Source organism: Apodemus sylvaticus, chromosome 20 (genome assembly GCF_947179515.1).
Source record: "Apodemus sylvaticus chromosome 20, mApoSyl1.1, whole genome shotgun sequence".
In the NCBI taxonomy this organism is placed as follows: Eukaryota; Metazoa; Chordata; class Mammalia; order Rodentia; family Muridae; genus Apodemus; species Apodemus sylvaticus.
This window is the reverse complement of record NC_067491.1, coordinates 42,226,872-42,252,783: the sequence shown is the minus strand read 5'-3', so window position 1 is coordinate 42,252,783 and position 25,912 is coordinate 42,226,872. Positions and strand designations below refer to the sequence as shown.

At 44.8% G+C, this 25,912-nt stretch overlaps 1 protein-coding gene across 3 annotated transcripts in view; it reads right to left on the bottom strand.

The window, feature by feature from the left end:
• The window catches only part of Cfap54 (cilia and flagella associated protein 54), a 301,539-nt gene that overhangs the window by 201,912 nt on the left and 73,715 nt on the right, over positions 1-25,912 (bottom strand). For all 3 annotated transcript variants that reach the window (XM_052165291.1, XM_052165292.1, XM_052165294.1), the window contains exons 23-28: positions 20,432-20,568; positions 17,526-17,673; positions 15,640-15,795; positions 12,870-12,992; positions 2,475-2,600; positions 544-661 (exon numbers count right to left, since the gene is read on the bottom strand). In XM_052165291.1, coding sequence (XP_052021251.1) covers positions 544-661; positions 2,475-2,600; positions 12,870-12,992; positions 15,640-15,795; positions 17,526-17,673; positions 20,432-20,568 — 808 coding nt within the window. The remainder of the gene's footprint in view (positions 1-543; positions 662-2,474; positions 2,601-12,869; positions 12,993-15,639; positions 15,796-17,525; positions 17,674-20,431; positions 20,569-25,912) is intronic.

Below are 25,912 nucleotides of genomic sequence, written 5' to 3'. Positions count from 1 at the left end.
CGCTCCATGGCCTCTGCATTAGCCCCTGCCTCCAGGTTCCCACCCTGTTTGAGTGCCTGTCCTGACTTCTTCCTACGATGAACAGCAATGTGGAAGTGTGAGGCAAAAACTATAAACCCTTTGTTTCCCCAAGTTGCTTTTTGATCATGGGCCTTCATCACAGCATTAGCAACCCCGACTAAGACAATCTGCAAAGAACTATTTGGACCAAAGTAACAGCAGGGCCAAGGTTAAAAACAAAGACAAAAAAAATAAAAAATAAAAAAATAAACCTCCTCTAGAACCAGAAGACACAGGCCCAGGTCCAAGTCACCCAGGCAAGCCTAAGTAAATCTCTTATCATTATGAGGCACACCTGTAAAAAGCAGTGAGTAAAGTCTTATTAATAAAGTGTTGTGATTAATGGGTTGATGTAGACACACTGTATAATCCTTAAAGGGTTTGGCAAATACTTGATCTCATCTTAATTCCTTCCGCAAAATATTTTTTCCTTTTAAGAAACATTATGCTAAGTGTATACAAGAGGGAAAAAAAAACACTTACCTTGCTTTGTCATTTTGAGTAGATGTGTCTCCAACAATGTCAGCTGCTCGTTTATCTTCTCGGGCAGCAGCACCTGCTGTGGCTTCCTGGTTTTTGAAGTTTTCTTACAACAAGTGCCCTAGAAACATCGGTAAACGTCAAAATGCATTTTAACACGTTAGGGAAACTGTCATTTTCAAATAACTCACTTTATGTTCTGTTTCTCTCGGTTCTGTTTGGTAGGCAGGACTGTGATCTGTGCAGTTAGCCAACAGTGATTAGCAATGTATAGTCACTGATACTGCATTCTAGCTAAAAGTGCAAAGAGTTTCTTGAAGGGAACCAAAATGTGCCCATTTCCTGTCCCTCCTTTTCAGGAATTCCCACTCTAAGCCAGCACCTTCCAGAACTTGTGGAAGAGGTGGAGGTGGGGGTGGAGGGAGAGGTAGTGATGGCGGTTCTGGTGGTAGTGGTGGTGGTGGTGGTGGTGGTGGTGGTAATGTGTATGTTTTCAAAAAGTATCCTTTGTAGCCCAGGCTATCCTCAAACCACTGAGTAGCCAAGGATGACTCTTGAGTTTCTTCCTCCTCCCTAGTGCTGGGATTATGAGCCTGCCCCACCACAGTTGGTTTATGCGGAGCTAGGGACCAAACCCAAGGCTTTAAGCTTGCCAACAAAGCCCTCTACCTACTGTGCTCGATCTCCAATTGTTGCTCTCTTCCTAATGTCGCTGTCACCTCCAAAAATCCTCAAAATAAAATCCCAGCCAGCCAGCCCTCAGGCGGGCATTCGTTTTTTATTCCTTTTTTTCTTATCTTTCTGGAGGGAGGCCCTTTACAACCCAGCTCTTGTCTCTGCTGCTCTGCCTTTCACTGAAACCTAGCAGGATCCGTAATTAGCAGATTAAGGACTGGCCTGTGTGCGCCCAGGCTCCCCAGCATGGTTTCTCTGTCTGAGACTGAGAATTGACCTGCACTGTCTCCTGTTATCACAAACAAAACCTTCTAAGCCTCTTTATCCTTAGAAGAGGTCTCTAGTGACTCTGGTGATTTCTGCCTCCAACAAATTAGCAGATCCCTACAACCTTAGTCAGTGAGAAGTGTCACAACCTCCTGCTGGACCAGAGGCTCTGAGGAGAACAGTTTGAGGGAGCCACCCATAAAACTGCTGGAGCTCGGAGCCTTGGGTCAAAGTCCACGTGATCCAAGGGGCTGGCAGACAGACTGAGCAACGGGTTTTAAAACAACAAACTCAGATTGTCTCCAGCTTAATTGAAATTTCTCTAGGCAAAGCAAACCCCACATCCTAGTTCCCCCCCAAAAATGTTCCAGCTTAAAGTGCCCTCTAGCCAGGATAATTTGGAAACCTTACCAACCAACAAATCACCCTCCTTCTCTATCTCAGGAAGAAGGCATGGAGACAATCTAACTCAGTGTGAGAGGTAACAAGCCAAAGGCCCTTCCTGGTGTGCCCCAGTAACATCTCCAAACCTCACCTATGAGCACGGTTAGCCCACAGCATCCCAACAAAAAGCAATAAAGCCTAAGTACCTCTAAGACCCCTGGGTAGGAAGCACATATCAAAAATTACTCTCGAAATTAGTAGCAGTTTGGTGTCACTTACTTAGCTGCACATTCACTACCTTCTGCGAGTTACTCAGAACAAAGCAATTTAAGACTCAACGCTTCCTAAAACCCGTCTTCTTCGTCCAGTGTCCAACTAAATGTAGAAAGGTCTAGCCCCATCTACCTTGCATTCAGTTCTTGAAGTGTGAACTATTCAACCTTTTAGCTCCTGACCGTATCTTCTCAAATAGTTTTTGAGTTAAAGTTTTTAATGAAATCACTTTCCTTCATGTAAAGATGACAAATTGGTGGGCTTCTAATGTGTTTAATGATAGTAAAAGAAACAGCTAAATATATGAAAGAGAGAAACAAAACAAAACAAATTACCTCCTCTGTAGTTTCTTCTTGGTCAATACCAAAAAGAGACTTGCACCCTGATGTGATATCCAACATCTTTTTCCCATAATTTATAAGCATTATTGCCAGGTCATATTCCTTCCAGGAACGTAGAATCTAATTAAAAATAAGTATTAATTATCTCTGTTGGATGCCTCTCTGCTTCCAAGTGCAATGCATAATTTTTCATAAATTCAAATTCCCCTAAGTCTTGTGGGTCTAACAGTCCCTCCCCATTGTTAAGAAAACTGCATACCTACCTCCAGATTACATATCTCTAGAACTGAAATTATGTAACTCTATTATTCTTTAAATAAAGAACTGATAACAGCTTCTTATCAATAATGATTTCCTATCTCTCTGGGCCATATAGTTTTATGCTTTGTGGTCCAGCACGCCACTATTAAGAAACTCTTTCTACTCTTAAAAGCCATTTTAAAATAATTGTTTCTTAAGGTCATATACCCACACCTTTTATTTTGAGTGCTTGGTTGCTTGCTTGTGTTTTGTTTTGTCTTGTTTTGTTTGCTTTGTTTTTAGACAAAATTTCATGTAGCCCAGGCTGGCATCAAGCTCAGTGTGACTCAGGATGGTCCAGAATGCCTGATGTCTCCATCTTTACTTACAAAGTGCTCAGATTATAGATTCGACATGTGCTACCATGCCCGCCTTATCTCGGGTTGCTTTCTGTGGGAAATGGCACAGTTCCTGCCCACATGAGGTCTTGAATGTAAAGGGTTGGGCAGATTCTCTGAAAAGCTGAGAGGGAGTGTCGTAGTTAGAGATTTACTGCGGTGAACAGACACCATGACCAAGGCATTCTTATAAGGATGATATTTAATCAGGGCTGGCTTACAGGTTCAGACGTTCAGCCCTTTATCATCAAGGCAGGACCATGGCAGACATGGTGCAGGAGGAAATGAAAGTTCTACTTCTTCATCTGAAGGCCCCTAGGAGAAGACTGGCTTCCAGAAAGCTCAGGCAAGGGTCTTAAAGCCCACACCCACAATGACACACTTCCTCCGACAAGGCCACACCCACTCCGACAAGGCCACACCCACTCCAACAAGGCCACACCCACTCCAACAAGGCCACACCCACTCCAACAAGGCCACACCCACTCCAACAAGGCCACACCTCCTAAAAGTGCCACTCCATGGGCCAAGCACATTCAAACCACCACAGGAAGCACACATTGTCTCTTCAAGGGTACGCCCACTCCATCCTTCTCATTCATCCTGCCCAGCAGTTACTCTTTGCCCTTCCCAGTCTGGTCCTTGTGCACTTTTCATATGTGGTCTTCCATCACCGCATCCTTACTGAGCCGAGGATAACCCTGATACCTCCTCATTCGGGAATCTGCCCCATGTCTTATGTTTCTTTGTGGCTGAATATATTTCCCAGCGTACCAGCCTTTCCTTATTTCCACAGCTTTGTTCTACCTTACCATTACAATCCCCGTTCTAGCATCAACCCCAACAAGATTTTGCGGCCAGTAATGTGATTTGTGTCCTGCCCACTGTAGTGATTCAGTGGAGGAAAGGGGACACATGCATGGTAAACCCCCAGGGGCCACTAAGTCTAAATATGTGTGCATGAATCTGGTGTGTGTGGACACACTTTGTTAAGATGGTTCTTATTTCGGATACATAATCACTGCTGCTTCATACATGGAGAAGGGCTGCTGCTTGCAGGAACTTAGACATAGTGAGTGGCTAGCGAGACCTGCTGAGACCCAGCCAATAGTAAGAAGCAGACATGATCCTGCAGAGACAAGACAATGTATTCCAAAGAAGCAATGCATTGTAAGGAGCAGAGCGTAGAAGGACGTGGTGGCAGGGCAAGGCCCTACAGGGTGTTGAATGCCTCGTACAACAGTCATATCTCATGACAAGATGTGCATCAGATGGATGGAGCTGGAGAGATGGCTCAGAGGTTAAGAGCACTGACTTCTCTTCCAGAAGTTCTGAGTTCAATTCCCAGCAACCACATCGTGGCTCACAACCATCTGTAATGGGATCCAATACCCTCTTCTGGTGTGTCTGAAGACAGGGACAGTGTACTCACATACATAAAATAAATAAAGCTTTAAAAAAAAGAGAGAGAGATGTGCATGAGATGCTTGTTCATCTTTACTGGATACATGTAGCTACCAACCCTGACCAAAGAATCTTCTCTCCACCATAAATGAACACCATCACACAAAACCACAGCCAGACATGATGCAGGGATCAGCAGATTGGGAGGAACCCCAGCTCCTGCATCTGTGTCTCAGGGAACACTGAGGAGGAGGGGACAGAAAGACTGTAAGAGTCAGAGTGTCGAGAAGTCTGCTATGAAACCGTCTCTGCTAGAAATGGCTGCATAAACAAGAACAGAACAATGGTAATAGCAACAGACATGCTAACATACAAAAGATCTCAGCCCTAGGCAAAGAACTACAGACAGCTAAGCTAATAAGTGCAGAGGGAGGATTAGCCGCTCCTAGGGATGAGCCCTCTTCTTGGTTGCCCAATACAAAGTGGTCAGCCCAGAAACCAAACACATACGACACACATACAGTAAGACCGGACTCAGCCAGTTGCATTTATACATTTATAATGTATACATTTATACATTTATACATTATACATTTATAATGTTAACCATATACATATGGTTAATAATCAAAGAAGAGGCTACCAGTTTGAGAGTTGGAGGGGCATAGAAATTGGAGCGAGGGGGCTTGGGAGAGGCTGGAAGGAGGAGGGGCAGGGAGGAGAGTGAGGTAACTGTGTTGTAACTTAAAATGGATGAGTATGGATGTGAGTGGGGCAAGCATTGCCAATGAAAAGCAGACCCAGGCTGACATGAGCTCTACTGCGGCTGCTCTCTTGCTCTGTGCTTTCATTTGGCTTAGACAGAGATGCGCAATGTCTTGTCTAAATATGTTATGAGGAAACAATAAATAAGAACTGGTTTTTCTAACACGGAGAAAAACAGAGGGTTGACTCTATTCAACATACCAAATAATGGACAGAAATGCTCCCATAAGACAAATGTTTAGCACTGACAACTTTAAAACAATGAAAAAAGAAAAAAAAATACGTGAGATGACAAATCTCAGGAGTGGCACCTCAATTGGAACTGTAGTAACATAGAGGGGGAAAATTCTGTTGCATAAATTAAAAAGACTGAGCTCTCTGAAGAGATTTCCTTTTTCAGAAGAGAAACAGTGTTGCTTGACTGAGTTTCACATGTTCTGATGGGAAAATTTAAAACTGCCTGTATCATATGAAACAATCACATGAATACCTAAAATCTGGGATTAGAGCTAGCCCATGATTTGGGACCTCTAGACCAGAGAAAAGGAAATTTCTAGAATGGCAACTGTCCAACATACCCGCTGGGGGAAAACTCAGCTCAAGTATCAAAAGTCCTGATGCATATATTCTGTTTCAGGGTCAGAATGTCTTCAGGGTCACTTCTGATATGACGTAACTTAATTGCCTGATTCCTCCAGCAAGTGAAGAGGTAGAGATACCAGTGGCCAGCCAGAAAGTAAACAGAACAAACCCAAAGCCATCTGCATATGCCAAGGGCTGAAGGTGGGGGGAGGGGCATTGAAGGATGTAGACCTCCCCAGGGGCCTGAGTACTAACAGAACCAGAATCCTCCCCCATCTTCCACAGCTGCTGACTCTGGAACCCACTCCCATGTCTACTTCCTCACTGTGAGCAGGCAACCTGCAGAGACTTCCTTCCACATCTTCATCCCTGCCCCTGCCCTCTCCCCGGCCAGACTCCCTCCACATTAAATTAAAATGTTTTAGATACCTGGATAAGCAGGGTTTATTGTGTTTGTCCTTAACAGAAGCCTTGCTATTGGAAAGTCACTGGATACCTTGGAATATAGTTTCTTCGTTGGGGTGGAGCCTTGCGGTGGACCCTTATCCTCTAAGTAAGGTGCTTGGTGGCTGTGCTCAGTCTTCTGAAGAAGAGCGCAAGCTGCCCTTTCCCCTCCCCAAAAGCCAAGCAGGCAAGCACTCTCTAAAGACAGTACTAGGGGCTTGGAGAGAGATTTCAATGGTTAAACGCACTTGTTCTTACCAAGGACCAGCTTCAGTTCCCAGCAGCCAATGGTGGCTCGCGACCATCTGTAACTCCAGCTCTAGGATATTCAGCACCTTCTGACACCAGGCACTGTGCTCACACGTGCGCACATGCGCACATACATACATACACACACACACACACACACATACACACACACAGTGCCACACATGCAGGCAAAACACCCATCCACATAAAATAGGACTTAAAAATCTAAAATAATAGAATAGTAATAGTACTAATTCCATTATTATTATTATTATTATTATTATTATTATTATTATTATTATTAGAAAGGCAGCAGGGCACTCTAGGATCAGCACAACTCAGATCTTTGACCATGTCCTATGAGGGCGGGTGTTGCCAGTGTTTACAGCAAGTGACAGTGACAGATGAACACTGAAGGAAGGCTGGGGGGTTGGGTGGGGGAGATGACTGACTGGTGGGCGGCCTCATCAGATTCCCCCCCCTGCTGTGTTTGGAAGCAGAGCTGCCCCTGGAGTAAGTGTACCTTTGTGACTTTGGGGCAACCTTCCCTTCTCTCTCAACAGCACCCTAACTGGCTCCTGCTTCAGCCTTGGTCTGCAAGGACCGATCCCTCTGTTGTTAGACACAATTCTCCTCTTCTGAGTCTTGGCCCACAGAGCCATTTGGGGAGCACTTCTTCAGATGTTCTGCAAGCCTTAGAATTGAATCTATCCAGAGCACAATCAGTTTCTTCTTCACAGAAAAATATTCCTCATCTGGGGTCAACTAAAGTTATTGTGCTTATCCAGCTGACCAGAAAATATAGCTAGATACTAACGTGGGCCCTTCCTTTGTGCCCCGTATCTCTTACATGGGATGGATGGCCAGCTTCCTGATTCAGCTCTTAAAGAACTCTTGAACCTATCTGTGCCCTCTGCCTCTCACATGCTGTCCCGCAACCCGAATCATTTCTCTAAAATCCAGATCCGGTTTTACTGTCCCTGGGTTTGGAAGCCCTCAGAGGTTCCTCTTGCATCCCAGAGGATGGTCGCCCATCACCTGCTGCCCGCTCACTGCTATACCTTTAAAGCAACTCAGACCTTTGACCACGCCCTGTGAGATTAAAGATGAACTCTATTCTCCTTTTCATGAACTGCTATAAAGGAAGCAAAACAAAATCTGCATTTTTTTTTTCTGGAGAAATCAGTGGTTGAAATCACATACCCACCAGGCATTTTCCCATTCTGATATCTGTCTTTAACTTTGCTTATAATTTCTTGCCGTCAAAGTGTGGCAGCTACAACTAGCAGTATTTTTCGGTATGTGTCCCCCTTGCTGAGGAAGGTGACCCCAGTCTCTGAGGCCATGCAGATGACCTTGGATCCAGCTGGAGGCTATTGAGGTGGGAGGTAGGGAACCGGCTTGACTTCAGCTGTACAGTCGCTTACACCAAGATCCCCCACACCAAAAGCCATCACAGAGCAGAGTTTCCATGGTCAATCAAATTGCTTCGTTTGTAACACACTCCTCTCTTCCAGAGATGCAAACTATCGGCTGAACCTTCTAATCTATTCCACCAATCGATTTGCCCACAATGCTGTTAATACCATTTCTACAAAGGTGGTTTTTGTGGTGAGTTTTCCTATCTATTGAGAATGTTTAAATGATTCTAGAGAAATCCCATGGGAATTGCAATTAAAATTGCATTAAATTTAAGTGTTATTTTAGGAAAGACTTCTATTTCTGTTACAGCCTATCTTCCTTTGTGTACAGGAACTTGGTGTGGCCTGCCACATGCTCAGATTTTAATGTGTATCCTTGGCAAGATTTCAGTTCACTGACACTTCTCAGAGTTTTAAATAGTACAGTCTGCCCTCTTTATTCCTAATGCTTCCTGACATAAGCTAAACCTATCACTCATATCTGCTTAATATATACACCCACTTGATGTAGTCTTCCTGTAACTCTAATTGTTCCTTACAAGATGTTTGAGACTGCTACAATTACAAATAAGTTTACATTTTTTCCTTTCTATTATTCTAAAGGCATTTCAAATCATGTCTAGAACACAAAAGGGAACCACTGAAAATAATGACTCCCTGTTAAAAGTTCTTCCTGGGCCTGATTTTTAAGGAAATGGCTGCAGAACTTTGCCATTTAGTATGATATTTGCCTTAAAATTTGAGTAAATGTCCTTATCATTATTCAGTAGCTCCCTCTCATTCTGAACTCACCAGCAATTTTCTTAGGAAAGGTTGCTTAAGTGTTATCAAATGTCTTTGTGGCATTTTTCACACAATCTTATTTTTCTTCAATTTGCTGTTATAAAAAAAAATATTCAGGCTTTATTTTAATTTCAGACTTTCCCTTTTTGTGGTGCTGAGAATCACCTAGAGGGAAGCCATGGTCTTTTATGCCTGACGGGGAGGCTGCCCTGAGACTGGAACATAACAGATCTGAAGCCTTCCAACAGGAGGGGAGATCAACCCAGGCTGGCCACAGGACAGCGTCTCTGGTTAATGTTCGTGGCCGGTCAGCTTTCTCTGGTGTGAGAATCACCACCTCCCTCCATTATTTTTGTCAGTAGGCATTTGCCCTTCTCCACTGTCCTCTTGAAGATGGATCTTTTGAGGTACTGTCTGTGTTAGAGCCTGCATTTCAAGCCCTCCTGGAAGTCTGTCTTCTAAGATCATCCACACTTGGTAAATGGTTAAGACTCATTTCATTACTTCATTCTTCTTTAAAGAAGAACACTCCCACTCTTCTTGCTTCTTACTTTGGTTAAATTAGTCCCCTCCCTGCTCAGCCTGGCCCTCCCTCTTCCCTTCCTCACTCTCTCTCTCTCCCTCCTTCCCTCCCTCCCTCCTTCCCTTTTTCCTCTCTCTCCTCCCCTCTATTTCTTTCTCTCCCTCTTCCTCTCCCTCTCCCTCTCCCTCTCTCCTCCCTTTCTCTCTCTCCCTCCTTCCTCTCTCTCTCTCCCTCCCTGTCCCCCTCCCTTTTTCCCTCCCCCCTACTTCATTCTTTTTCCTCCCTGTACACTTAGAAGTCCCACTATGCTATAAAATTCTGTTCACAGTAGCATATTCATGTGTGTGTGTGTGTGTGTGTGTGTGTGTGTGTGTGTGTGTGTGTGTCCTGTCAGAGAAAACAGCAGCCATAAGCTACACACTTCCTGTAAGGATCATAATTTTGCACAACCATAGTCTGAGAGCTTACCTGTTCACACTCCCTCAGCCCCTCCTCAGCTACAGTGGAAGCTTTAGTTCTGGGTTACTAGTAAGTTTGCCTTTCAAGGACGACCCTTGTCTTTCAAGACACCCTGTTTAGCATCTGTAGTACGAAGTCCAATTCGTTCCTTTATCCTCCGTATACTTTTAATAATGCATATATTGAGAGATCCGTTGTTCCTATTATGCCTCTCTTTTGTCTACCTCTGTCTCAGGACTTCTGCTTGGAATCAATTGTCATTTGATGAAGTGTTTCCTCAAGTGTTTTCCCCAGATAAGTGCATGGGCACGATGCTCTGCAAACACTTGTACTTTGAAAGTATCTATTTTTGCTGGAACGGATGAATGGTATCTTTCTCGGTTATTAGTTCTGGGACCTGGAGCCTTATCCCTCAAACAGCATTTCAGGGTTTTGCCTTCTAGTGCTGCTTTGTCGGGAGTCGGTTGACTCTCCTTGCATCACAAGGAGCCTGTCCTTCAGTACTGGAGACTTCAGGGCTTGTCCTCAACCATCGACTTCAAACAGGTCACCAACACCTCTTTACGTGAGTGAGTGTCTCTACCTTAATCCTGCTTGGGACTCAGGAAGCCTATTACTGCTCCACCTGCTTCTCTCCCGAACCCAGACTCCTGGCACTCTTGTGGGATGGCTGCTGGGTCTGCCTTCTGACTTCATTTACCATTTCTGAACAGTTCTTCACTGTGGTCTTTTTAGATTCGACTCACATTCTGTTATCTTTATCACATCTGTTTGTTACAGAGGCTCAGTGTCTTATATCATTTCTTTGTTTTACTTGGTTGGTAGGTTGGTTAGTTGGTTGGTTGGTTGGTTGGTTGGGCTGGTTGACTGGTTGGTTTGATTGGTTGGTTGTTTGGTTGGTTAGTTGGTTGGTTGGTTGGTTGGTTGGTTGGTTGGTAGGTTGGTTGGTTGGTTAGTTGGTTGGGAAGGTTGGTTGGTTGGTTGGTTGGTTGGGAAGGTTGGTTGGTTGGTAGGTTGGTAGGTTTGGTTGGTTGGTTGGTTGGTTGGTTGGTTGGGAAGGTTGGTTGTTTGGTTGTTTGGTTGGTTGGTTAGTTGGTTAGTTGGTTGGTTGTTTGGTTGCATACCATCTGACTGTCCTTTCTTTAAAGCTTTCTTTGGCTCCTTGGTCCCAACTTATCTCTGGTCTTTCCCAACACAGCAAAGGGTCAATGATTCAAAAATTCACAGGTTCAGCTTAATTTTCCTCTCTTTCTACTTTCAAAAAAATAAATGGACTTTCTACTTCTCTATCCTGCCTACTCCATTGCAAGATGAAACTGGCCGTGGGCTTCCCTGCCTGCCCTTGGTCCAGGCCTTCCCATCTAAGGTAAGCCTAGCCCACAAAGTCTCTCCCATAACTGATTTTCTTTTTGCTTATGCCATTTGTGTGTGTGTGTGTGTGTGTGTGTGTGTGTGTGTGTGTGTGTATGTATTCTGTCTTCCCCTACTAAAGCATAAGCTCATGAGACAGAACTGGGTTGTTACCTTGATTACTTATTTAACAAATTTTAATTGTTATAGGTTAAGTTTATCTTAAGACCCAACAGCCTGGCCTCATACCAACCAAAACCACACATAATTTTGCCTGTGTGGCCCCAGTGGGCACTCGAGTCTGGACGTCTTGCTTAAAGACCATCAAGTGAGGCCTTCTCCAGGCTTCCCACCCTCCTGTGTGTGTCACCATTTACTATTCTTTACTGGAGCTGGAGAGCTGTTCTCCATGCGGCTCTATCCTGCCTACTCCATTGCAAGATGAAACTGGCCGTGGGCTTCCCTGCCTGCCCATTGGTCCAGGCATATACCAAACGCCCCGAACAGAACCTAACTAAGGAATCAGCAATTATAATTACTAATTACACCAGTCTCATGCTCCGAGAGTATACCTAGCCTGTTCTTCCTTTCATGGCTGCCTTGGTTTTTACTTTCTGATTTCATAAAAGCATTCATTATACCCCTCATTCACTGGTTGAACTAGCTGGTTTGTGTGTCAACTTGACACAAGCTAGAGTCATCAGAGAGAAAGGAGCCTCCCTTGAGGAAACGCCTCCATGAGATCCAGCTTTAAGGCATTTTCTCAATTAGTGATCAATGTGGGAGGACCTGGCTCATGGTGGGTGCTGCCTTCCATAGGCTGGTGTCCTGGGTTCTATAAGAAAGCAGGCTGAGCAAGCTATGATGAACAGGCCAGTAAGCAGCGCCCCTCCAAGACCTCTGCATCCGCTCCTGCCTCTAGGTTCCTGCCTTGCTTAAGTTCCTGTTCTGACTTCCTTTGGTGATGAACAGCAATGTTGAAGTATAAGCTGAATAAACTCTTTTCCCTGAAACTTGCTTTTTGGTCATGGTGTTTTATTACATCAAATAAAACCCTGACTAAGACACTGATTAACCCTTTAATTAAAATGTTGCTACTATCTCTGGGTTTTGGTTTTGGTGTTGAATTGTTTTGTTTTGACAAGGTTTCATTATGTAGCTCTGTTTACTGCTCTGTAGACCAGGCTGACCTTGAACTCACAGAGATCCACCCTCCTCTATCTCCAAGTGCTGTGCTGTCCTTCAAGGCATGGTCACCACCACTCCACCCACCCACCCCCTATCCTCCCCCACCCCTTGTTGTTTGTCTCTGTAGAGCTAAGTTCCATGGCTTTAACCCATACCCTGGCCTTAACAGTAGGGGCCTGTCTGCAGACTCCATCCACCACAATCACAGCCTGACAAGCTGATGTGCATACAGCACACAGCATTCTATGTCACTCATCTCGTACGGTTTTTTGTGTTCTGTGTGACTGTAGATAGTGCCAGATGATATCTAAATGTCATTTCAGTGACATCAAGGCTGAGTTTGTGGGCACCACAGTCTTATCGAAAGGTTCAAGAGCAGTCACCATCCCTCGACACTGGCTCTTTGTCTAAGGAAAGATGCTGTGGGGATGCTGATGTTTCCTAAGAATTTCTTTTAATTAAAAGTTAGTGAAGGCACCCTCTGAGACCAGAAGCGGGTGCTGGATCCCGACGTGTGACTGCCTCACTCAGGCCCAATCCTACATTTTAATGATACTAGACAAACGATGAGATAAATAAATACCTTTGTCATGTAGAAGATGCAGCAAGCTATCATGTGCTGTATACTTTCAAAGCTTGAAATATTTTTCTTGGAGTGAATAATACTTGGTATTCCTTGCAAAACCACAATACATTTTATCAAGATCTAAAAAAGAAAGAAATAGAAGCACAATGATTTTTATGTCAAAATATCATCTTATTTAGTATAAAATGTAGTGTGTAAATCATATCAGTTGTAAGCTAGCCTTAAGCTATGAAGTCAATATGACTTCAGCTACAAAGCTGCAGTCAATAATTATTGATAGCATATTCGTTGGGTAAGAAGAAATAGTCATAGATAAAATGGACATATTCAATTTTCTGATGAATTGCCCATCTTTATAAACTTGGAAACTGGTGAAGAATACAAAATAAATATGCAAATAACTATAAAGCAATGCTTATTTTCTCTATTTTATAGCACTATAAAAGGCAGAGGCCAGATGCTTTGTGGGCCCAAAACACTATGGGCCACACATATGCTTATGGGGACCTCAGCAAAGGACAGAGAGGATCAGGCTGTGTGTGGTTTAGTATGGAGGGGTGGAGGCACTTGGAATGATAGTCCCTTAAGATTAAAGCTGAGTGTTCATAGCAATTAATACTGGGTTTGCTTCCTCTCCTGGCTTCACAGAGTGTGGTCCTGAGTTTGATCTAGAACCAGACTATTGGATTGGGGTCTCAGTCCTGCCGCACAGGCCGGAACAGTGATGTCATCAAAGAAGCAGAGCTGAGATTGGAGCGAGCCCTTTACCATCCGGATGGTCCCAAAGAGCAAGTTAACCCAGGTATGTCTGTTCTTCAGAGCTGCTTCAAGCCACCGGTCTAGCAACATTGGTGAGGATGTTTAGTGCTTGTTCAGTTCCTCCCTTCTGGGTTAGTGTACACTCTGTCCCCAATGCAAGCCACATCCCCAGATCATGCTAACTGCCCTAGTCAATTCTCAAAGCTCGTACACATTCGTGTGTGTGTGTGTGTGTGTGTGTGTGTGTTTGTGTGTGTGTGTGTGTGTGTTTATGTGTGTGCGCGCGCGCGCGCGCATGTGTGCACAAAGGCATAAATGTACCCAGAGAGAAAATTGCTGTCATTTCACAAAATAGCCTTTATATACTCTTTTCTGAACTTTTATCTTTTTCCTTCAACTATGCCTCACTGGAAAGCGCTTCCAAATCCACAGGGACAGCCCTAGTTCATGCTGCTAATAGCTACATCTTACCATCTGGCCTGGACCAAGCATAACTCTTGTCCTCACATTGACTAGCTCATGGCTAATGTTTTAGGCCTGGCACAGCTATTGTTTCTCTTCACTGACTTTGTCTCTACCAAACAGCGCAGCAAACACCCTCACGCATGCTTGCTAAAGCACACACACACACACACACACACGCCCGCCCCCGCCCCCTACTCCCTCCCCCAGCCCCCATGAGCAGCAGCAAAGCCATGCTTTGAGAAGGTCAACAAAGCAACTACCTTGAGACCACAGTGCACATCTCAAGGCAATGACCATTATGGCTATCTGTGTGAACAAATCCCCAGGGGAGGAAAGTGCAAGGACCTGGGACACACAGGGTAGTGGGAACCCCATCATTCACCCAAGCAGTTCTTTTATTCTGTGTCACACTTTCAGTGTCGTTGCTGTCAAATAAATGCATTTTTTAAATTTTTATTAAACTTGTATTCTATTAAATAAACCACCAGCAGAAGAATTACTGTGTCAGGTATATTTGGTTTTAATTTTGCTTGGAGTTAGATTTAATTTAATTAAAATTAAAGTTGCTTTATCAAAACCCAGGGGCTTCTAACATTTCACGTTTCCCTGTCTCTGCGTCAGGATGGCATTGCTCCTGTGTGTCTCGCCAACAACAGGACTTACAGATCTTACACTGTGAATCCAGCGTATGTTTCCAGAAACACTTGATACCCAAGAGCATGGAGTGGGTTTGGTTTTCTGTGAACTATGTAATTAGACACCGTATCCATTTACCTAGTAGGTCACAGCCAGCGCACAAGGCTTCATTGACTCTGAGTCTAATCTTTCGAGGGTTTCCTATGATCTTGGTCCTGGTCCTCTTGTCTCATGAAGTTTGTTGTTTTTACACATTTTATCATAATTGGCTAGATTTCCCCCAAAACCCTGAACTACATGTGTCATTCCCTGCATTTGTCTCGTTTCTTTTCCCCCTGAAGTTTTGCTATCTTTTACTTGTAATCCTTAGGCAGGGGTGGAGAGTTTTACATAGCACACAAAGAGGTCGGCTTCTTCTGTCTTTCAGATGAATAACTAGGTATCTCACTGCCGTTTATCCAAAATGTCTCTTCTCCCTTTGAATGAGATGTCACCTGTGCCCCGAACCCCAAGAAGACAGCTTTCTCGGGCTGCTTGGTATGCTCATCCTTGTGGTGGATTTAGTGATGTGTGTTGAAAATATTATGCTGACGTATCTACAATGACAAGAATGTGGCAACTGCAAGAACTCTTAAAACTGAGCGGTGACTGTCACCAGCAATTAACTAAGGCCACTGATGGGACTGCGTGTTTTCAAAGCAACACACTTTGTACTTCATGTGTGTGTGTGTTTCTAACATACAATTTGTTAGGACATTTTCCACTTAACTCCTGAAATTTCACATTTCTTCTTCTTGGCCCATCCATCTTTTGTGGAGGATAAGCTGCTCTTCTTCCCCATAAGGAATCGCCCAGTTGTCGTCCACACACACCTTCTGTGGGGGCTGGGGGAGGGGGACACCCTTACCTGGATGACAGGAACCAGTACGATATTGTGGTAAATAATGGGCGCGAGGAGCCCGTAGCACTGGGTCACGGCCTGGAGGGCGAAGTTGGCATCATTGAGGAAGTTACTGAGCTCCAGGGCCACAAGCACGTTCTCACATTCCACCAGTCTGGCAACCTGCTCGGACAGACGGACAGAAGGACGGCTGTTAGGACCGCTGCTCCTCGGGCTGAGTGTCAGGCGCTCAACCCCATACATCTTCGGGGACCAGAGAGGGGAGTGGATGTCAACGTCGTGGGCTCAACGACATGAATGATGTCGTTGAGATATAAACATAAAGAAATATATGTTATATATTTATTTATATATATATATTTATTTATATATAAATAAACATAAAGAAACATAAAGAAATATATGTAGATAGAAATATAAAGAAATTCTAAATTTAGAAAAGACTCTCTACCTCTCCCTTAGTGCTACATGTGCATACTCTTGGAATAAACTCCAGCTTGTTTTGTAAGACAAAAGCCACTACAGACAGAAAATGTGCCCATTGTCTTTATTGGCAAGACAAAAAAAAATGGGGAAAGGGCTGTAGTTTCATTTTAGGAAAAAAAACTCATGTAAAAATCCATAAATTGTGGTGAACAATAATTAAAATGTAATATACCAATAATATTGCACCCCCTTGATTAACAGAGTCTAATTTCGCTTCTTAATTTGTTGGAAAATGGAATGTTTTCGGCGAGCCAGATTAATAGTTCTATTTACATTTTCACTAACTAAATAGAAACGATGATGAATGCAGACTTAAGAGTTGTGATGTCAGTGTCTTATAAAAGGATAGCAATCCTCTCTTCCCCCTTCTGTCCTCCTCCTGAGGAAATAGTTTGTTGTTTTCTATGTATAGCCACACCACTCACAGAGGAGACTGTGTAAACATCAAGCAGAAATTGCTAGATGGCAGCTTTCACCAGAACGGTGGTTTCCGGGGCTGACACTCACAGAAGCACTCGTGAGTGCTTCTCTCGCGAAACAAAATGGCTTGGTTTTCAGACTAGGCGTGGCAGAAAAGAAACTGAAGGCAACACAGAGAGGGTGTTCAACACAGGTAGGTGGTTTTGAGAACTTGAGCTCGGAGGACACTGGACTGGACTGGAGAAGAGTCATTTTCCTGGCATAGGCCTTTTGAGTAACAAACTCAAGGTTCATTAATCAATGAGCAAATTGAAAAGGTTAAAAAAAAAAAAAAAAAAAAAACAGAGTAAGAAAGTACACGTCTGAAGCTTCCACATCCAGTGACAAAGGTCAAAACCAAGATACCCAAGCTGGAACGAAGGCCTGACTGACATAAGATCGTGCTTAAAGTCAGAGCACTACGGGCTATGGACTGAACAGAGCCTCGGAGAGATGCCCTGGGAGGCCACTGCTAGGAGCGTGGTTAAATCCCTGCCTCTGTGTACGCGTGCAATCTCATACTTCAAAGAACATGCAAAAGAACATGCAAGTTAATCCACCCCAGCATGAGAACCCCTCTAAGGAACGGGAAGTTTTAAAGGAGGCAGGGGGCTGAACAGTATAATCACGTGCTAGTCTCTGCTTATTTTTCAAAAGCACGGAGAGCATGTGAGAATGAGGCCACTGTGTTCTTAGAGGTGGCGGGACCACACGTGTGTCTCACTGTCCACGTTGTACGGATCGGAATTCTGAAGAATATACTGGTCGTGTCCACAGAGGGGAGATACAAATTGAGAACTATGAGACCCGCCTGGACTATAAAATAATACGGACTCTTCAGCCACGCCCTCTTGGTCCTTTCACTGGGAAGGACACAAGATCCCTAAGGAATCCTTCCTCGAGAGAGGGTGGAGTCACAGGGGTCTCCGTGCGGGGCATTCACTCACCTGCTGGGCGGGGAAAATCTCGTTGCCTTTAATATTATCACAGAAGAGATTCTCTTCTTTGATTTTAATGTCACTCATCACAAAGATATTTCTGAGGAAAAGGTATAAGAGGATTGAAGAAGTGTCTGCCAAGATGTTGGAATGAAACCTGCAGAAGAAGGAAACAGTGTTAAGTGTGGCGCTGTGAAATGACCAGCCGAGCGCATCTGCTCAGCCTGTTTGGGGCCCGCCGATCCTCTGCGCCTGCGCAATGATCCTGGCAGTGGTGGCAGCACCAGAAACAGCCCGTTCTCGGGTGTCCACTTAAGTGAAAGCCAAAGGCAAGTTCACAACCAAGACAGTGAAGAAGCTGGGGTGTTAGGCCACCAGTCTGTAAGAAAAACCAGAGGCAAACGCTCCTACTTCTTACAAATACAAGGGTTCCCGTTCTGTCACCATGATGGAGAACAGGCCCGGAGGTCCAGCTGGGGAACTGTGTGAAGATGGGGCGCATTCTAAGCAAGCTGTGCTATAGGGGAGTCTCAATGGCTCTGGTTATTCCCCGTTGCCTTTTCTAAATTGCAGTCCGCAGAACCACAGATCCGCAGAACTGTGAAATCTGTGGGTCCTCTTTCATTTCCCAGACGCGCATGCCCTGAGGCCTAGCAGCCGATAAACCCTCACACTCAAGCATTAGGCCCTTCTTCTCTCTAAACCTCATTAAGCAGGAAAGAGCCTGACATCACTAATTCACACTTGAAGTTGATCCCACCACTATGAACTCTGGATTCCCTTAGCAGGAGGGTTTTGGTTCTCCTGTCCTTCCCTGCCCTACACCCTGCGCTTTTCCCTTGGCCTCGCCATGACCCTCAGCACCTTGACAGGTGCCTTCATCCCACTTAAAACTTTCTGGCTCTATTGCACACCCTGAACACCCCAGGGCCCAGTAAGTCTCTCCACTATTGAGGTTCCCAGAGCCCTAGTCTCTGCCACCTCTTATATCATCCTGTGACCCCGTAAGGGACATCACTGTCCAATTTTTCTAGCTTATCACAACACCAATTACTTATTTATAATTTTTTTCCTTTGTCTTTTCAAAACAGCATTTGCTTGAAGCTATGTGCAGGACACTCCCCTAGGCCCTGGGACACCAACGTGAATCAAGTAGACTCTGAGCCATCAGGAACTGGGCGTCACCACAAAGTTCTGCATCAGCTGGGAGATGTCAGTGCTGCTCAGTGACGCCTCAGCTCTTCCTGTCCACACGTGCACATACCTCTGTGCACAAGCCCCTATAGAATGTTCTCCCAGCTCCGTGCTCTACACCCCCGTGACTCTCGCCAGACAGTGCCGCTGTCACCTGAGATCTCGTGTATCTTCAAACTCTCCCCTCCCTCTAGACTCTAAAATCCTTCAGGGAAGCCTGACCTTCAAGCCTCTGCCCGCTTCTCTCTCCTCTCCCACGCATGAGTGGTCTTTTCTTGGTATTGGTTTTCATTTTCCCTATTCCTCAGCCCATCACGAAATCATTTCTGGTTCGTGGTCTCATGTAAGTTGCTCTCTTGAATTCGCTGGTGGCCTTCAAATCACCAGCTCTAAATGTCTCCTGATTCCTCTCCTGCCTAATCTTTCCACAGGATTTCATTGAGCCTGACCAAGCACTTGCAGATGCTAGAGCAGGCCGGCCCCCCAGGTGACCCCCCACTTCCCTTGGCAACACATCTCCCTGGTTCCTTATCTCCTGGACAGATCCCCTTTGATAGCCTTCCTTGGCTGCAGTTCTTACATCCTCTCTTTCAACAAAGGCAACACCAGTGCTCAGTACCAGGATTGGCTCCTTTCTGCTAAAGTTCAACCATCATTCTCTGGAAGACAAGGCTCCTTTCAAGATTCCAGCAGTGACCTCCACAGACAATTTCCCAGTTGCCACCTCTAGGGATGACCGTCTCCTGAGTGTCAGCACTAAACAAAACATTGACTACCATCTCTTGACCTACAAAAGCATCCTGCTGGAAAAGCAGAAGCAAAACCAAACAATTCCACAAGCCCACTCATTATCACCCTCCACACACACCCCATTTCCCTTAGTAAATGCCAGACTCTCCAGTCGATTAACACCAGAAAGCCCCGGTTGCATCTCACCCTCTCTTCTATACTGCAACGTACATGAAACCTAACTCCTGCCTCTTTCTCCTCTTAAATGCCCCTCAAATCTTTCTCCCAATACACCCACAATCCTTGCACTGGGCAAATGTTAAGTCTATATTTGTTTAATTGAAATGGAATTAAGCCTTTTTAGTGTAAATAAGTATTAGCCACACCTTACTCTACCTAACATTTATAATTTTTAAGTGCACTATCTATGAGGGGCAAAGAGTTATAAGCATTGTAAGCAGGTAGGGGATTTTTAAAAGCCTGGAATACCGGCTGGACATACTCTGTTCTGAGACTCTCCTGAAGTCCTGCTCCTTTAAAGAAGAAAACCGGCAGAAAAGTCACAAGCTACTCAGCTGTTTTCTGTGGGTCCTCCTGGCATGTCGGCAACTGCTGAGAGTCTAATCCTCGGAGCCTACTTGAAGCAAAGGCCGAAACCTTCCTAGCCACAGTCCACACGTCAGGCCCTCTCCCTAACCCATCCTCTCCCGACTGAGTCCCCTGTCGTCTCCACTGAGTAGCCATTGTTTTCTGCTCTAGCTGCTGCCCCTTGAATTTTTATCCCGAAACCTTTATCTATTGCTGTTCATCTATCACTTTATTTATCACTGTTTTTCCTGACTCTAGAAAGGACGCATCTGACGAAAGACGGAGAGAGAACCTTAGAGCATATGCACCTTATAACTCCGATTAGATATACTTGTACACGGGCTATCCCGATATAAAAGTGAAAACAAATGATTTGGGGGCCTTAACGTGACGTTTCTAATTACCTTCTCTGCGTTATTGTCATGATGTTGCTTAGACAGATAACCGACTGCTCGTCCTGTAGCGGTGCGGCAACGAAATAATCCCAGACTGGTGAGAAGACTTTCTTGGCCATCTCATAGTTACCGATCTGATACGCGACCTGTGACAAAACTCACATTGTCTCAGGGACCTTTTCGCTCGGAACATGTCTATTTCAGGCAGAATTCTGACACGGTCCTCCCCCAACACACTAACTCTACATTTGCCTTTCTGCCCCATGAGGTCACAGTGAGGGGACAGGGTAGCCACGGATGACCACTCGCAGTGGGGGCAGGTGCATTTTGAAATCCCTTTTATTTCTTAATTGCATAGAAATGTGAAACTCTGTAAGGATGTTTCGAATCCTCATAAGCAAAACAAAGATCACATCTGAGCCAAATTAATTTCATCTCCGTCCGCCTCAGCAGTATGCCCCATTTATTATAGATACCGTTATAATGAACAATCTGCTCCAAGAGAAACAATCAGATTTCCCCAACCTGATATATATGAAATATATTTCATTCTTTCCCGGTTGACTGACACTTTCAGAGCTTCTGTGCAACAAAGAGTTGGCAGCTGAAAAGGGTAAGGAATAAAGCAGAAACGCTTTCCAAGAATCCATATCTTTTAAGTTTAACAGATCCAGTGCTGGGAAAAATAATTTCACTTGTGAAGCTTTAGAAGCTCAGTAGAAAAAAAAAAATTATCACCAACTGACCTTCTATTGATAGAATATATTTAAGGGAATTTCTGGAAATTCTTCTATTTAAATACAGACATAACATAAACCTTCACTGAATGACTTCCAGACTGCTTCAAATGATAAGGCATAAATAAATTCATAGAATTAAGCACAGAAAGGACATTTTATTAGAATGGTATCCACTCATGGGGAAAACTTACAAGGCCAGAACTTCCCTAGTCTGTCCAGTGATTCCTCCTAACTCACCAAGCAGTAAGACCCTGCTTTGTGCTGAACACTGGAGGAGCAAAAACCTGTCAGCCTAGGAATGCCCTCCCCGTCCATGCGACAGTCCCGGGTGATACAGTTTAGCGAGACTATGAGGAGGACAAGACATGGGAGATGGTCAGAGAACATTGAAGTAAGGCTGGAGTGATGAGTCAGAACTGGAAAAAGCCGGCCACCTGAAGGAGAAGTTAAGGCAGGGCTGGGGTTCTGTGAGGCCTTGAAGCCAGATGGAACTTTCTAGATGAAAATTCTACACTAAGTATTCAGGCCTATGCCACTGCCTGCTCCTTTATCCCCATCAGCACCCTGTGTGCGGGTGAGGAAAATGGGATGTTGAGAAGCTGAGAGGCAGCACAGAGCCGGAACAGTCATCAAGTCCCAGAGGGGATCCAATGAGTCACTGCTGTGGGCGGCAAATGACCAATCAAATGGCTGCAGCAACAGTCACCGAAACACCTCGGGTTGGTACATCTACAACTGAGCCTTCCTTCCTCTTAAAGTCATGGTATTAAAAGCCCAGGTTGCCTAACAGATAAGGTGTTAGCCTTATAGAATGTTATTGGCTAATCTAAAGAATACTGCAAAACAAGATGTGCCAATTACAACAACAACAGCAATAATAAGGTTTATGAACTCATGAAGCATCGCTGACTTTTTAACAGGAAGTGCTGCAATGTCTGTATGTGTACCAATAATTAACAGCACCGGACAGAACAGATTTTTCGAGGGCGGCTGGTTAAAATGAGAAGACACATCCTCAAAGACTAACGGACCGTGTTAGCTATCTCCTCTTTGAAAATGACCCACTTACAGCTTCCAGAATTCCACACACCAGGCTTCACTCCTGACTCAGTGGCCACCTTCCCTTCCAGGTGCTTTTGCTAGCCCCTGCTCTTTCCCTGCTCTTTCTATGAAAATACAAGTTTAGTGATACCTTGGGCTGCTCTTTTCTGTCTACAGAATTAGTGATAGTATGTGGTCTGAACTATCACACACTATCTCAGATCTTTCTCACGTCCATATCTCTCTGCTAAACCCCAAACGCACGAATCGTACCCCAACATGGCCCCAACTTTCAATTTTCCCCTCCACGTCCTAGGATCCACCATATAGCTTCATATTTAAATAAAATGTTAACTCTGTCCTTCTGGTTGGATGATTAACCTTCTAGTCAATGCTTCTTTCTCTCGCCCCGTCATTTTGGTTAGGAATTCCCATCAGCCCCCTTCTGCACATTGGCTCCTGTCACCACAGGTAAGCCTCTTCCACCTCTCACTGGAATTCAGCAGAGGGGAGTGTTTGGTCCCTTCTCTCCATATCTGTTCCCAACTTAGCCAGATGAATGTCTAAAAATAGAAGTCACCTGGAATCTAATAGAAGACACAGCATGAATCAAGGCCATCCAGTAGCTGCCCATTCTAGGCAAGGCAAAAAAAAAAAAAAAAAAAAAAAAAAAAAAAAAAAAAAAAAAAAAAAAAAAGCCTGCCAGCCACTGTCCTGCATGTCAGATGGCTCCCTCTGCTCTCTGTGGATCCCTATGCTCCAGCCATAAACAGTGACCTGCTCTTTATCCGAGTGGGAGAACACCTGAAAATCTTAGGGCTCCTGCTCCAGCTGTTCCTTCTTCCAGGTGTTCTTCCTGGGGAACTGCTGGCTACCTTGCTTCAGGTCTCCTCAGTCCTCACTCCCACGATCATCCTACTGAAGACTGTCATTAACTTCCGTTCCTCCTGCTCCACTCCAGATATTTGATGATGAGTGTTGACTCATCATCATCTTCTGACATCTGGTCTACCTATATGTCAGTTACCCAGTTCCCACCACGATATTTTGTTCCATTGTTAAAAATAAGAGGTCTCACCATATGAGCCCAAGACCACCAGAATTACCCAGAATTATAGAGCAGAGACTGAGGGGAAATGGCCAACCAATGACTGTCCCAACTTGAGACCCACCCCATGGGCAAGAACCAATCTCTGACACTATTAATGATACCCTGCAATGCTTACAGACAGGAGCCTAGCATAACTGTCCTTGGAGGTGCTCCACTCAGCAGCTGACTGGAACAGATGCAGAAACACATCACCAAACAGTAGACAGAGCTTGGGGAGTCTTGTGGAAGAGTTGGGGGGAAGGATTGAGGGACCCAGAGGGGATAGATACTCCACAAAAAGACCAATAGAGTCAACTAACCTGGACCCTTGGGCCCTTCCAGAGACTGAACCACCAACCAAAAGGCATACATGGGCTGGACCTAGGCCCCCCAGGCACATATGTAAGAGGTGTGCAGCCTGATCTTCATGAAGGTCCCCCCAACAACTGGAGCGGACTCTATCACCTGACTGAGGATCCTTTTCCCCTAACTGAGCTGTCTCGTCTGGCCTCAGTCATAGAGGATATTGTCTAGTCCTGCAGTGACCTGAGATGCTAGCGTGGGTTGGTACCCAGGGGTCCTCAGAGGAGAATAGGAGGAGGTATGGGAGATGGGCTTTGTGAGGGGAGATGGGGGCAACAATCAAGATGCAAAGTGTAAATAAATAAACAAATAAGGCAAAATCCTTGGATCCTGATGAATCATGAATTCTGATGGTGGGACCCAGCACCCCAACTCACATTTCCACACACTAGGATTTTAGGATCCCTCACGTGGAGTACCTGGGGCAGACTAAGTAGTCAAAGTGTTCTGCTTACTCCTTCTAAAAATCTTTTTCTGGCGATGTCTGAGTCCTCCTGTAGGAGGATGCTGACCAATTTGACTATATGATACAGCATTGTTTATTGCCAGGGTGAGTACCTGGCTCGAGTTGGGGGTATTTCATAGCCCCATCTAAAAGCAAGATGGACTTCACTCAAAGTTTAGTTCTGATGGTAAGGCTAATGGCCCACTGTTTAGAAGAAGAATCTGGTTAAAAATTGTATCACTTAGGCAAGACAGGAAGAATCAAGGATACAAAGTGTAGTCTTCCCTTGAGCCCACGGCCTCCCACAGCTCATGCCTGCCCTACCTGAGTCAGGCTAGCTCCCTGGTGTACAATCAGGATCTTAGCTGAAAGCAGGAGTAAAATTATCTATGCCCAGTCACCACCGTGGTGACGATCTAGATGAGCAAAAGGGATGTTTCACAGGAAGGAGCGATGGCATTACATTTAGCATGGAGCCTGACGCAAAATAGACGTTAGCCCATCACAGAGCGCTAAGAGAGTGGAGAGGAGCTGAAACTCTTAAGAGAATATACTTAATTTTTTTTTTTTACCTATTGCTCTAGCATCCCTTCTTGTTGCTGTGATTAAGAACCTTCTGATGAAAAGCAACTGATGGGAGGAAAGGGTTTACTTTAGTTTACATCTCCAGATCATGCCGTCCCTCTTGAGGGAAGTCGGAGCAGGAACTTAGGCAGAACCCAAACCAGAAACCATGGAGGAACACTGCTTGTTGGCATCTCCTTAACTAACATCCTGTTACACATCCCAGGATCACCTGCCCAGGAAATGGTGCCAATCACAGTGGGCTGGCCCCTCCTGCGAACACATCTACAGACCATCCTGATGAAGACAGTTGCTAGATAAGACTCTTTTTTAGGTAATTCTAGGCTGTGCCAAGTAGACAGTTAATGCTGATTGAGTCGCCCATGATGCTATCTTTCAAACTGAAACTCATGGGCAAAGGGAAACATTCATATGGCAATGGGTTCTGATGAACTCATCTGGGAGATGGGAAACTGTGAGAGTCACAGTTCCCTCCCTACCACCCTTATGAAGACTGTGGCAACACATGCATCTTCCATCCTTGGACTCTGCTGAGTCCCACCAGGAAGACCTGCTGACACGCCAGCTGGGTAGAGCCAAGAGAAAACTGACAGAGAACAACAGATGTTGGTAGAGGGGAAGAGATGGATCCTGTAGGAGACAGGGAGCAGACGGGGACCCACGGTGATGCCGCTCTTAAGGGCACAGAGCAATGCCTAGTACTTGAGAGATGTTCAAGAGTCAGACTTAGGATCTGCTCCCTAAGAACGCTCAGGGGTGTGGCTGAAGCTGCCCAAGGGGTCCTGCCTGGAATACAGGAGGAGTCTATGCATCTGCTTCCTCAACAATCAAAAGAAGATCCTCGTTTCATCACAGAGAGCTACTGTCTGAGTGGACAATGAAATTTCAGAGTTTTTCCAAGCTGACAAATAGTAACTGTATATATGTATGTAGTATGTATGTATGTATTATGAATGAGTGAATATATGTATAACAGATGTGATGTTTTGGTGAGTATATACATAATGGATGACCAAATTGTGCTAATTAGCATATTTATCATCTCAAATGTACACTTCTTCACATCGGTGGCATTAAAGTCATTTCTTCTACTTGTTGAGGTATTCGAGTATTAGGTATAATTACTTTAGCACTGAAACTCTCTCCTGCCTACCTCTAACTTAAATGCCTGCTGGACGATGTCTCCCCCCTGCCCTACCCACCCCCAGCCCTGACATCTGTAACCA